This window comes from Arachis ipaensis, chromosome B1 (genome assembly GCF_059453495.1).
Source record: "Arachis ipaensis isolate K30076 ecotype BB chromosome B1, ASM5945349v1, whole genome shotgun sequence".
NCBI classification, from domain to species: Eukaryota; Viridiplantae; Streptophyta; class Magnoliopsida; order Fabales; family Fabaceae; genus Arachis; species Arachis ipaensis.
Genome location: NC_142436.1, coordinates 142,590,654 through 142,602,558, shown reverse-complemented (window position 1 = coordinate 142,602,558; position 11,905 = coordinate 142,590,654). Strand labels below are relative to the sequence as shown.

General features: G+C 34.8%; 2 protein-coding genes across 2 annotated transcripts; both read left to right on the top strand.

Annotated features, from left to right (window-relative positions):
- The first annotated feature begins 416 nt into the window (after positions 1–416).
- On the top strand, positions 417–4,872 carry LOC107637612 (alpha/beta-Hydrolases superfamily protein). The gene is made up of 9 exons (XM_016341012.3): positions 417–894; positions 996–1,072; positions 1,176–1,281; positions 1,634–1,726; positions 1,838–1,903; positions 2,627–2,772; positions 3,527–3,635; positions 4,303–4,367; positions 4,488–4,872. The coding sequence occupies exons 1-9, from the start codon at positions 667–669 to the stop codon at positions 4,633–4,635; spliced, it is 1,038 nt and encodes a 345-aa protein (XP_016196498.1). The 5' UTR covers positions 417–666; the 3' UTR covers positions 4,636–4,872.
- A 2,599-nt stretch (positions 4,873–7,471) lies between these two features.
- Positions 7,472–9,963, top strand: LOC107637602 (uncharacterized). Its single transcript, XM_016341001.3, has one exon. It carries the CDS (start codon positions 7,867–7,869, stop codon positions 9,604–9,606), a length of 1,740 nt encoding a protein of 579 aa, XP_016196487.1. The 5' UTR covers positions 7,472–7,866; the 3' UTR covers positions 9,607–9,963.
- The last annotated feature ends 1,942 nt before the right edge of the window (positions 9,964–11,905 follow it).

The following is an 11,905-nucleotide window of genomic DNA, read 5'->3' as shown; positions in this document are numbered from 1 at the left end:
GTGGGGCTATGTTGGGTGCAACACCACCGTTCAGGGAGAAGCCTCTGTGCAACACGTCTGTCACATTACGTACAGTGCGTTTTGCGTAAGGCAACTCGGACCGTCCATTTTGAAGGCCACTACTCACAGGGTCTGAGTTCTGGTTCGTCTGATCCTACAATGCAGTGAAGCGCCTCCCCTCCCCATATGCGAGTCTAACACCTCCTTTAGTTCCATATTCAAATTAAAAAGCGGAAAGATTTTTCTCATTTTTTCCTTTTAATTAAAACTATAAACTATGATTTCGTACTAAAATTTTTTAAACAAAAATAAAAAATTATACTTAACAATATTACAATTAATACAATATGTTTCCAAATATCATCTGATTTATTATTTTATTTTAGTATTTAATATTTAATTAATTTCAATTCTACACGAAGACAGTTGATTCCGATTGAGTTGTTCACCATCACCCACCGCGAAACAAGAATCAGCAGGATTAGTTGGACGCGCGGAAGGATGAGACAGTGATCCACACGCGCCACACGTAACCGTCGTGGGCCGGTCACAGTTGTTGAGTTCTGACTTCTGAGTTCTGACAGCAGCCCAATACAGCACCTCGTGCTGCGTGCAGAGAGAAGATCTGGCCCCACAGCCATGACTACAAACTAGAAAGCCAATAAAATGAATCCTCCGTCGCCTTCCCCTCCTTCTCCCTCTGTCTCCTCCTCTTCTTATACTCCCGCTTCCTGGTTCTCTGGGATCGTCAGGGGCGGCCGTCCCGATAGGTCTTCCAGCTTTAAAATGTCCGCTAACTCCACGGTTGCCGCCACCGCTGACTTTTCCGGTCCTATCGTCCGCAAAAATCAGTTCCGTGGGGTACTCTTCAAGTACGGTCCAAATCCTATTCAGGTCTCTTTGAAATTTTACCTTCTGATCTCTCTTTTTCCACTTCCGAATCGTTTTCTGTTCATAATAATTTTGAGCGAGTGTGTTGCATTCTCTATTTGCAGGTTGCATTTAAGACTGGCGATTACAAACGGCAAGTCATTTTTATTGGTGGATTGACCGATGGTTTTCTTGCTACTGCGTATGTTTTTACATTCTTCGGATTCTAACGGGAGTTTTTAGAGTATCTGGACCTAACAGGATTTTCTATCTGACATCCATTTTCTTCATCTTCCTTCCTCCAGCTACTTGGAACTTCTCGCAAATGCCTTGGACCGTGAAAATTGGTCACTGGTTCAATTCCTCATGTCATCTTCTTACAGTGGATACGGCACCTCCAGCTTGCACCAAGTAAACAACTAAACTATTCCTGGTTTTACCATTCTTGTGACTGTTGCTCTAGAATATTACATTACAATTTGCAATTCAGTGTAGTACTACTAACGTTTAGCTCAAGGAATTACTAGAGTCAACATCCTCGACCTTATTATAAGATTCTTTTAGTAATTTTCTGCTGTTGAATTATGATCATTTGCATAACCATAACCAACATATATGCAGATTCCAGTTGCTTTGTTAATTATGGTAAAACCAGGGAGTTAGTCACCCGATTTAGCTGAACATTGCAATGTTAATATTTTCTTCTAGTTGATGAGGTTAATGATGCATACATTTTTAATTTCTTGTTTAATCCATGTTGAAGGATGCTAAAGAGGTGGATCAGCTGATTAATTATCTAATTAACAAACAAGATTCCGAAGGTGTGGTATTACTTGGGCATAGTACTGGTTGTCAGGTTACTTTTTATTTCCCTAAAATCCTACACCATAAATTTTTTACCACATCTCTTCTTGCTTAACATTTGTTAAGCAAGTGAAGTAAACTTCTTGTTGGACATGTTTTATAGGATATTGTGCATTACATGCGAACAAATTTTGCTTGCTCCAAAGCTGTTCGTGCTGCCATCTTGCAGGTACTCAATTGTACTTACTAGATTAGTATTTTACGTTCGCTATCTGGCTCAGCATAAAAGCATCTTAACCTTTGGAACAAAGATCCTTAGCTTATTTATATCACGTCCTTCCTAGCTTATTTATATCACGTCCTTTTAAATTATAATTTGATTATTGGACTATTATAAGAACATAACTGCAACCAAAAACAAAATAGGAAACTATATTCATTTCAAAATGTTCATAGTAAGTCATATGGATGTCACCAACTGGCTAGTGATAGTGAAATCATTATTGTGAAAAAACAGAAACATTTATATTTTTTAAAGGATTTTGTTACATTCAGCTGATGGTGCTTGCTGTTGCATTGCAAAATTCACACCATTCGTGTTAACTTTGTTCTTCATGCCTAGATGAATTCATAACTACATTTTCCCTGATAATATGCATATAGACAGGGGTTGTGTTTTTTTCTACTATATGTACGATGCTACTCTCTTTGTTCATACAGCTTTCTCATTCATATGCATTAACATGTGGTTCTCTTCCTCCTACCGGTGTAAGGCCTGTATGATTTAAATCTCGAAGTCTTTGGATTGAAATATGAGATTTCAGTCTTGCCCAGCAGAAGGGGAGAAAAAATAATTTAAAAAAAAAAAAGTAGATTTTGTGTCTGGTCAAATGGCAATATGGTCGTTCCTTTCACTGAAAGCTTGGTTCTCTATTCACGTTAAATCATCCAGGCTCCAGTCAGTGACAGGGAATATCGAGCGACACTCCCTGAGACAGCTTCTATGATTGACTTGGCGGCTAAAATGATAAGTGAAGGCCGAGGTTCAGAATTAATGCCAAGAGAAGCAGATCCTTGTTCTCCAATAACTGCATACAGGTGATTTTACAAAACTATTGTAGGAGCATGAAATACTGAAATAAGCCTAGATTTCATTATATAAATATGTAGGATCAGCTATACAGTTTCTGCATTGATGCTATAGCTGCACATTTCATGTTTTGTCTAGAAACTAATGAATGTTATTCAATTGGACAAATTTTCTTTTGCTCTCCAACGGTGAGTCCAACGGTTGTGTTAACAATATCAATTTCTTTATGCATCATATTCCAGTAGTTCCTTTTCTACATTCAGGAAACTTGAAACAATTTTGCTTGAAACAAATTTACAGCTGTGATTTACCCGTTCATGAATGCTATTGATATACACACATCTTTTCTTCCAGCTTTGCTTGTCAAATTGTAAAAATCACAGGTTTAGCAATTGACTGATATTCTTCTGCTGCTAAACGTGGTTGCTGACAGACTTCCAAATAAACTAGTGCTATACAATCATATATTTGAACAAGGTTATTGGTTGTTAGCTATTGTATTTGAACTTAACCTGATCAGATGTTTGACAAAATTAATTTCCTTTTTTCCTTGACCTTTTTTTTTAATTAAAAAAATTTGGTCCCCTTTTGTGTTCCTGTTGTTCCCTCATTTTCTCTCCTCTTGATGGAGAAATACCACATGCACAACATGTTAATGCATATTTTCCTCTCCGCTAAAATGGACATTGATTACATACTTTAGAAAGGGTCTTTGTTGTTGCCATGCTACTGCTTCCTTCCTAAAAAGTAGTTACTTTTCAGATATCACTCCCTTTGTGCATATAATGGTGATGACGACTTGTTCAGTTCCGATCTGAGTGAAGATCAGTTGAGGATGAGGCTTGGACACATGTCTAGCACACATTGCCAGGTGAGCATATACCAGTTAAGCTAACTAGTTCTTCTCTTTCTGTATGGTCTCTTGATAATATTTTGAAGGGCAGAATTTATTCAGCTGTTGGATTAAGTAAAACCTTGGCTTAAGTTATTTTGCTACAATAGCCATTGTTCAAATAAGTTATTTCTTTCTTTTTCCTCTATGTAGAAGGTATATACGAATTGTCTTTGGGAATGTTATTTTACAATTGAAGGAGACCTAAACAGGAAGAGAACATATTACCATTTACCAAGACCTGGCTCATATAGTCGGGGTGGGTGACCTATGTTGTTGTAGGTGTCTTAGATCATGCTAGTGACTCCTAAGGTTCCTTCCCTCTCACCATAAAAAAAAAGGAAAGAAAGAAAAAAGAAAAAGAAAAAAAAACCTTGAAGTTTTTCACATTGATTAATCACTTTGGCATGAATATTACAAAGAAAGTGTAAGTGATGTTTCTCTCGTTTTGAAATAATTGTACTTAAGATCTTTAAATTGTAATCCAGTTTTGAGAGACTGGAGATACCACTTAAAAGGACAAGGTTTTGTTGTTGTTGTTTGAGAGATAGGAAACAAGAGAACTACCACATTATTTCAAAAGGAAAAATAAAAACAAGTAGGACGATACTCAATTACTCATACTGGCATGGGTTGTCTTTCGCAGGTTATATTTTCAATGGCAGATGAATATGTGCCAGATTATGTCAATAAGAAGGAACTTGTTGAACGGTAAAATCTCTACTCTTATCTGGTCCAACTTTGTCTATATGCAATCAATAACAAGTTGAGAGGAGTCAGATATATGAATGTTGTTCATATTGTCACGGGGTACATTCTGTAAATGTGCAGATTATGCAGAGCAATGGGGGGTGCAGAGAAAGTAGAAATTGAATATGGAAACCACTCACTCTCTAACAGATCTGAAGAAGCTGTCCTAGCTATCATTGATTTCTTAAAAAGAGAAGGACCCAAGGGCTGGGATGATCCATGGAATTAGTGTCTTTTAGCTCTCCACTGCAGCATTCCCTTATTATTGTTAGATTCAGTTCCTTTGTCTCTCGATTTTGTTAATCTTCCATTTTTCTCGCGTGCATAATTTTCCTGGTTTTCTTTTTCTTATTATTCTTTTTTGGCGGAGGGGTTTGAATCAGTTTTAAGACTTTTAGTCATAATATTTTTTGTTAATATAGTAGATTTTAAAACATTATTTTGCTACATTTTAGCCAACTCAATTGCTTCTTGCATGTGAATGCTCTCTGCCCCCTGCAGATTGGTTCTCATGATTCCGGATTTAGTGATATTATGTGATGGAAACGTGTAGTAGACCAAGATTGGCATGCAGGAAGAACATGCAGTATGTACTTTTCCTGCATAAAAAATTCTGTACCACAAGACCAAGATTGGCATGGGAATTAAGTAATTAACAAACTACTTAATGCAAATATGCAATCATGGCGACCATCGCAACAAGGAGTGCTATTTTTTCAACCAAACAAATTGTATAGTAGCAGTAGGTGATATTTGGTTCCAGCTTTGCTTTATCCATGTGTTATGTCATTCTCTTGCTTTTCTTGTCAAGTGATGGCAAATTGGCAAGTAATTGTTCGGTGGGGTGGGTACCAACTGAACAGTAGCCGGTGGGATCAAAGATAGACATTGGACCGTTGAATTTTCTTAGAAGTATGAACCAAAAAATTATATATAGTAAGTATACTTTTTAAGTAAAAATACTTGCGTTCGATAGTTAAATATATTTGATTAAATTATTTAAAAATATTTTTTTTTGTAAATAATAATCATATATATAATATCATTAAATAAATCTGTAGGGATCTGAATAATTTTTATATGCTAGAAACTGTTGGCATGCAGGTACTTTAACTCAATTGACTGGGCTATGGACGTTGGTTAGTGACATTGGCTAGGGAGAATGTTTGGATTTTGGAATGAGCGCGCCTACCATGCTGATGCTGCTGGGACCTATCTTTAACAACATTACTAAATCCATTTACTCGCAATAATTAAGCACTAACCACCAGCTGTGCTAGGCTAAGCAGAATTAAATTAGTGCCAGCCTTTGCCGTTGCACTGTCTGTGAACTAGCTGTGTCCGTCTATTGAATTCACATCTCAATGTAGCTTCTCACAGTTCATCCATGCATTAAAATTGGAAAATTAAAACCCCGCAAAAATACATGTTTGCCATTATTTTTCTATTACTTATTATCAAGGATCATGAATAACATGTGCATCTTCTGAAGCAATACGACTTTTCATCAAACTTGTTATAAACTATCCCTTTTTTAAAAAAAAAAAAAATTAATTATTGAATTAGAATGATTGAGTCACACGTAATAATTTCTCATTCTGCAGATTATTAAATCACTTATCAAAGTTAAAGAGGCAAGATGATCATATTATGGAAGAGGGTTTCCTTGAGGTGGCATGACCAGTTTACCACCACCATCACCTCCTATGTTGCGGCGGTTGTGGCCGTGAAGTGGTGGTAGATGATTAGTTGGTGTTGGTGCATAGAAACAAAAATGTTGACGTGTTGTGGTTAGAGTGGGACACATCACGTGGCTAAATTCAGGTCGTCACATTACCATCCATGTTGCTTTGCCATGGACAATGCATAAATGCCACCGCCAATAATACTAAAAAGTATTTTAGTTTTTCTTTAAATAAAAATCTTAGCAACACGTATATAAAAAAAAAACTATTTACATTATGAGCGCGGAGTTGCTTCTTATTGGAATTCCATTCTTAGGGGTCCCGTGTCGGTGCGCCACACTGTAGGCTGCACCGTATTCAGATTTATGTAATTTAATTTGATTAGCTAGGCCAATAATTCTACTAGTAGTTGTAATTAATTTTTATTTTTGGATTTAATTAACACAAAAAATAAATACAATTCAATATATTAATTAAATTAAAATGTAAAAATTTTTTGAAATACGAATTTTATATTGTTAGTTACTCCTATAACATTTATTTATTGACTAATCATTTTTATAAGCATTTTCTAACATGGACATTAACTTCGATTTTAGTTTTTGCCTTTTTGGCCTACCGTCATAGGATTCCCTGGTTTTCCTATTTTTTTTAATTAAAATAAATAGGTAAAATCTCTCTATGAAGTATAAAAGAATTTACTCCACACTCCACAGGAATAAATGAATGCCTAATCAATCATTAGCATATGAATAGGGGGAACTAATTAAGGATTGAGTGTTTCAAAATTAAAGTGAAAATACTACATTTCATCAAGGAATATGAAAAGTGTTAAATAATTACATTAAAGATGAAGAAGCACACAAAACACTAGAGTAAAATTATCATGTAATTGTTATAGTACTTAAAAGTATTTGTCTAACTTATCATAAAAAGTTAAAAATTAATATTTAATTTTAAAAATATAAAAACAAATAATTATTAAATATTCAAATTTTACCATAAAAAATAAGCTAAACAAAAATTAGACAACAAATTATAAACACCATAAAATTTACCAAATTATTAACATGCATCTCATTATCCGGTAACGTGTGACATATACAGAAGTGAATGTTAATAAACAAGGGGCAAGTGGGAGAAATTGAGTATGAAAAAAATTAAGACAGCAGCAATTCCTTAAGATAATGCAATTAAGATGTTGCATAATATGTTGACTCCAACTTGACTTTCATTGACGACAGTAATTCAAGATCCAAAAAAAAAAAAAAGTTTATTTGTTTTACTTGTTGGAATTTGGAAACTAGTGAAAGGCATAAAAAAAAATGCACAGGTGAAGAGAAAATATAAATGCTCACAAAAAACAAATATAAATAAATCAAGTTTACTAAAAATACTATGGAAGTTTATAACTTGATTTATGGACTTGAAATGAATGGAAATTTCTTAAATCTGGTGAGGTTATTACAGCACCCGTTTTCATTAATACCCAACATGGTAGCTTCGTGATGCCGTTGCTTCTTCAACCTTCAGACATCATTGATGGTACTTTGAACCTCACCTTCTGAACCACTTGTTTTTCTCTTTCTTCCATTAAAGTATTGTGATTTCTCTTTCCCCTCGAGAAAGTGGACATTTGTGCTTTTAAGATACTTTCTTGGAGTGTTGTTGTCAAAAATAACAACTTTTCTTGTGTCTGGTGCTGGATTTGGTTCTGGGCATCTTTGAAGTTAGACGCTTTTTGCTAGTGTGACTTGATTCTTTGGAAGCTTGTGATGCCTGAGAAGGTGGTGGTGAATCAATGGGGAGTGTGGTCCATTCCAATACACCATTGGCGTGTTGGGTTGCTCACAGCTTTGGTTTTGTTTGGAATGGTTCTTGTTTGGAGCATTGATGGATGCACCGTCAAGAATCTCATTCATACTTGGAGGCTTCGCCAAGATTATCATCTTTCTGTTGTAAGGGTTCATTCTCCTAACTTTACTCATTCCAATCAAAATCTTTTACCTTCTCATTATGTTGCCACTAGTTTGGATAGAAAAGCTCATTTAGGGTCCCAAGATCAAGATCCTGTTACTGTAAGTTGGATTTCAAGTGAACTTGAAGCCAATTTGACTTCAAACCTTCTAGCTCATTGGTCTGCTCATGGAGGAGAACCTTGTAAGGATTCCAAGACTGTAGAGATTGTGATTCCTGGTTTGGATGGTGGTGAAAGAATGATAGAGCTATCAGCTGGTGATGTTCATGAGTATGGATTTCAAGCATTGGATGAGTTAGGGAAGCCTCACTGTGTTGGTGGTGATTACTTTGAAACTGATCTTTCAGGAGAGTCATGGAAATCTAGGCCTTTAGTGAAGGATTTCAGCAATGGTTCTTACTCTGTTTCACTGCAAGTTCATCCAGACTTTGAGGGGGTTTACAACCTCACCATAATCCTGCTTTATAGACACTTTGAAGGACTCAAATTCACCCCGTGGAGATTTGTTCATGATCGAGTTCTTCGCAACATTGCGATAAGGTTCTACAGAACCAGTGCTCAATTACCAGAACTCAAGGCTTGCAAAGCTTCTGATTTTAGCAGGGATGTGTGGTGTGGAAGGTGGACAAGGCATGCCAAGAATGATGAATGTCTCATAGGTAATGATGGTAGGTATCGATGCTTAGCGCCGGATTTTCCTTGCAAAGCTCCATGGTGTGATGGCTCCTTGGGAACTCTGGAGAGTAATGGTTGGGTGTACTCAACTCACTGCTCATTCAAGATGTATTCAGCTGAGTCTGCTTGGAACTGCTTGAAGGGTCGCTGGATTTTCTTTTGGGGCGATTCGAATCATGTTGACACTATCCGAAATATGCTCAATTTCATTCTGGATTTGCCAGAGATACATGCTGTCCCAAGACGATTTGACATGAACTTCTCGAACCCAAAAGATCCTTCTCAAACAATTAGGATTACAAGCATCTTCAATGGGCATTGGAATGAGACACAAAACTATCTAGGATTGGATTCTCTGAGGGATGAAGGGTTTCAAAATTTGTTGTTGAAATACTTCTCAGAAGACACAATCCCAGACACTGTGATCATGAACTCCGGCTTGCACGATGGGGTACACTGGCGTAATATAAGAGCATTTTCTGTTGGAGCAGACTATGCAGCATCTTTTTGGGCCAATGTTATGAGGATGGTGAAACAAAGGGGACTGGCATGGCCTAGAGTCTTTTACAGGAACACTGTTGCAACTGGTGGATATGCAAGATCACTAGCATTTAATCCCAACAAAATGGAGGTTTTCAATGGTGTGTTCTTAGAGAAATTAAAGCAAGCTGGCGTTGTGTCTGGTGTGATCGATAACTTTGATATGACATTTCCATGGCACTTTGATAACCGTTGTAATGATGGTGTTCACTACGGAAGGGCTCCGGCGAAGATGAAGTGGCGAGACGGCCAAATTGGGCATCAATATTTTGTGGACCTCATGTTAGCTCATGTTCTTCTCAATGCATTATGTTCAACATAGCCCTACAATGGATTTAGAGGGAAGTGTTAGCATATCCTATATAAATATAATATTGCATACCCTTAGGATTTTCAAGCTAAAATGGTGGTGCTTGGATCCATCAAGTTTGGATTCTTTCTGTTTCTGTAAAATGAGTAGTTTGGCATTCTTTATTGCTCATAGAATTGTTAGTGTTAAAAGTGAGATGATTATGTATACATGAGATTGTTCCACTTGTAGATTAGCAGAAGAGGAGTCTGAAAATATATTTTATTTATTGATGATCAACATTATAGATCAAAGCCTATTTACTATATTGTGCACCTCTCTCTTTTGTTCCTGAGGGCCTAAGAATAAGATCTGTGGTTAGTTTCTTGATTGTGTTGCATACACAGCTGGTTGCTCCATTAAGTCTTTTTTCATGTTGGTATATATTTTCACATTAGCTTCTGCTATCGGTGACTAAAAAATGGATAACTTGTAGTGACTCACTCACCTGTCAGCGTGAACAAGGTACAAAAAGATTGTGCAAACTTGAGAGAAAGCAAGTCTATTTATTTATTTCCTTTTAATCTTACATTATGATTTAAATATGATATGGTAAGGGAGAAGAGTGCTCCACCATCAAGTAAAATCATTTTCCTGACATGAAGTAGTTTACTTCGTTAAAATATGACAAATATTTAGCAGTGGTAGCTGGTAGTATGCAAATCCTTGTGAGTAGCTGACCAAACATCAATACATCTGTAAATATATAATGGAACAATAATGCTAGAAAAAAAAAATAGCCAGAACTTATTTTATTTAATATTTATTAATTATTGTTAGAATTAATAAATATTAAATAAGACAAATTCTGATTAACTTTGGTTGAGTTTTGTTTGTTATCAAACATTTTTGATAATAGAAATATAAGAGAAAATTTAGTACATAAATTTTCTTTTTCAAAATGTCATTCATAATGTATAATCTACAAAACAATATATCTTCAAGAGTAGAACTTATTATATTTTGATTTTAGTAAAGTATAATTATTTTGATTAATCTCAATTTTTATTTTTATTTTATTATTATTATTTATTTTTAATTTCTAAAAAATAAATTAACAATTGCATTTAAAATTTATAGAAAAGTTATACAACCTTTTTTCACATCATGCGCCACTTAGTATGTGCGCAGTTTTCTTCATCTTCTTTAAACCCGCTACTACTTCTTCTTACTTACACACTCCTGCTGCTGCTAGTTCTTTTTCTTCTCATCCTTCTTTTTTCTCATCTTTCTTTTTTGTTATCGTCGTTGATGTCACCACCACCACCACCTCCTCTTCTTCCTTTTTTTTCTCATTTGATTTATCCTTTTTCTTCTTTTTACTCTTGTTCCTTCGTTATCATTACCATCGTTATTGTTATTGTCGTCATCATCGTATCAACATCATAGTTAGAAATTTCAATATTAGAGTGAAGACATTTTACTGTTATTTTTTATATATCAGATACGTCGTCTTTTTCTTATATCTAAATATCATTATTAATTCTCTTTCGAATTTTTGCACTTGTTCTACTTAATTTCATTGCATTATCTACAGATTTTTTTACTTATTCTCTTTTCTATTTAAAATTTGTGAACCTTCAACTCAAGTCTTCATGAAATAAGTTTTTAGTTCTATCACATCATTTAGTTGAAACTTTCGGTGTTAGAGTGAAGATATTTCGATGTTATTTTTTAATTTTTTATCTGTTATTTTATATTTGAGATAAGCATTCAATTCATTAAATGTGTAATGTTTTAGAAAGGTTCAATATTTTTTGTATAATGTTCTGTCTTATTTTATTTTATAGAGTTAATGTGATTTTTTAGTATGCAATTCACTTTCTACATTCTATATCATTGTTTTTAAATTTCGGTCTCACTTTAAACAAATTTCGATGTTATTTTTGTTTATGGCAAAAAATCAATCCAATAAGTGTGAACTTGCATTCATTTAACTAAATAAGATTGCAATACCGTATAGATATGTTCATTTAAGTCCAATATGATAATTAATGCTCTTAAAAGAAGAAGTAAGAACAAAAGAAAAAAAGAAAGAAAGAAAGAAAGAACGAAAGAAAGAAGAATAAGAAGCAAAAAAGATATAGCATTAAAGAAGATATTTTCATATTTTGTAGAAAATTTCGGTGTCAAAATTAAGAAATTTTGGTGTTATTATTAAAAAATTTCGGTGTTATTTTTTTGCACAATTCAAAACTCTTCTTCTTTCATCATTATCATCATCATCATCTTTTTGTTTCACATTCTTATCATTCTTGTTTCACCCTCTTAA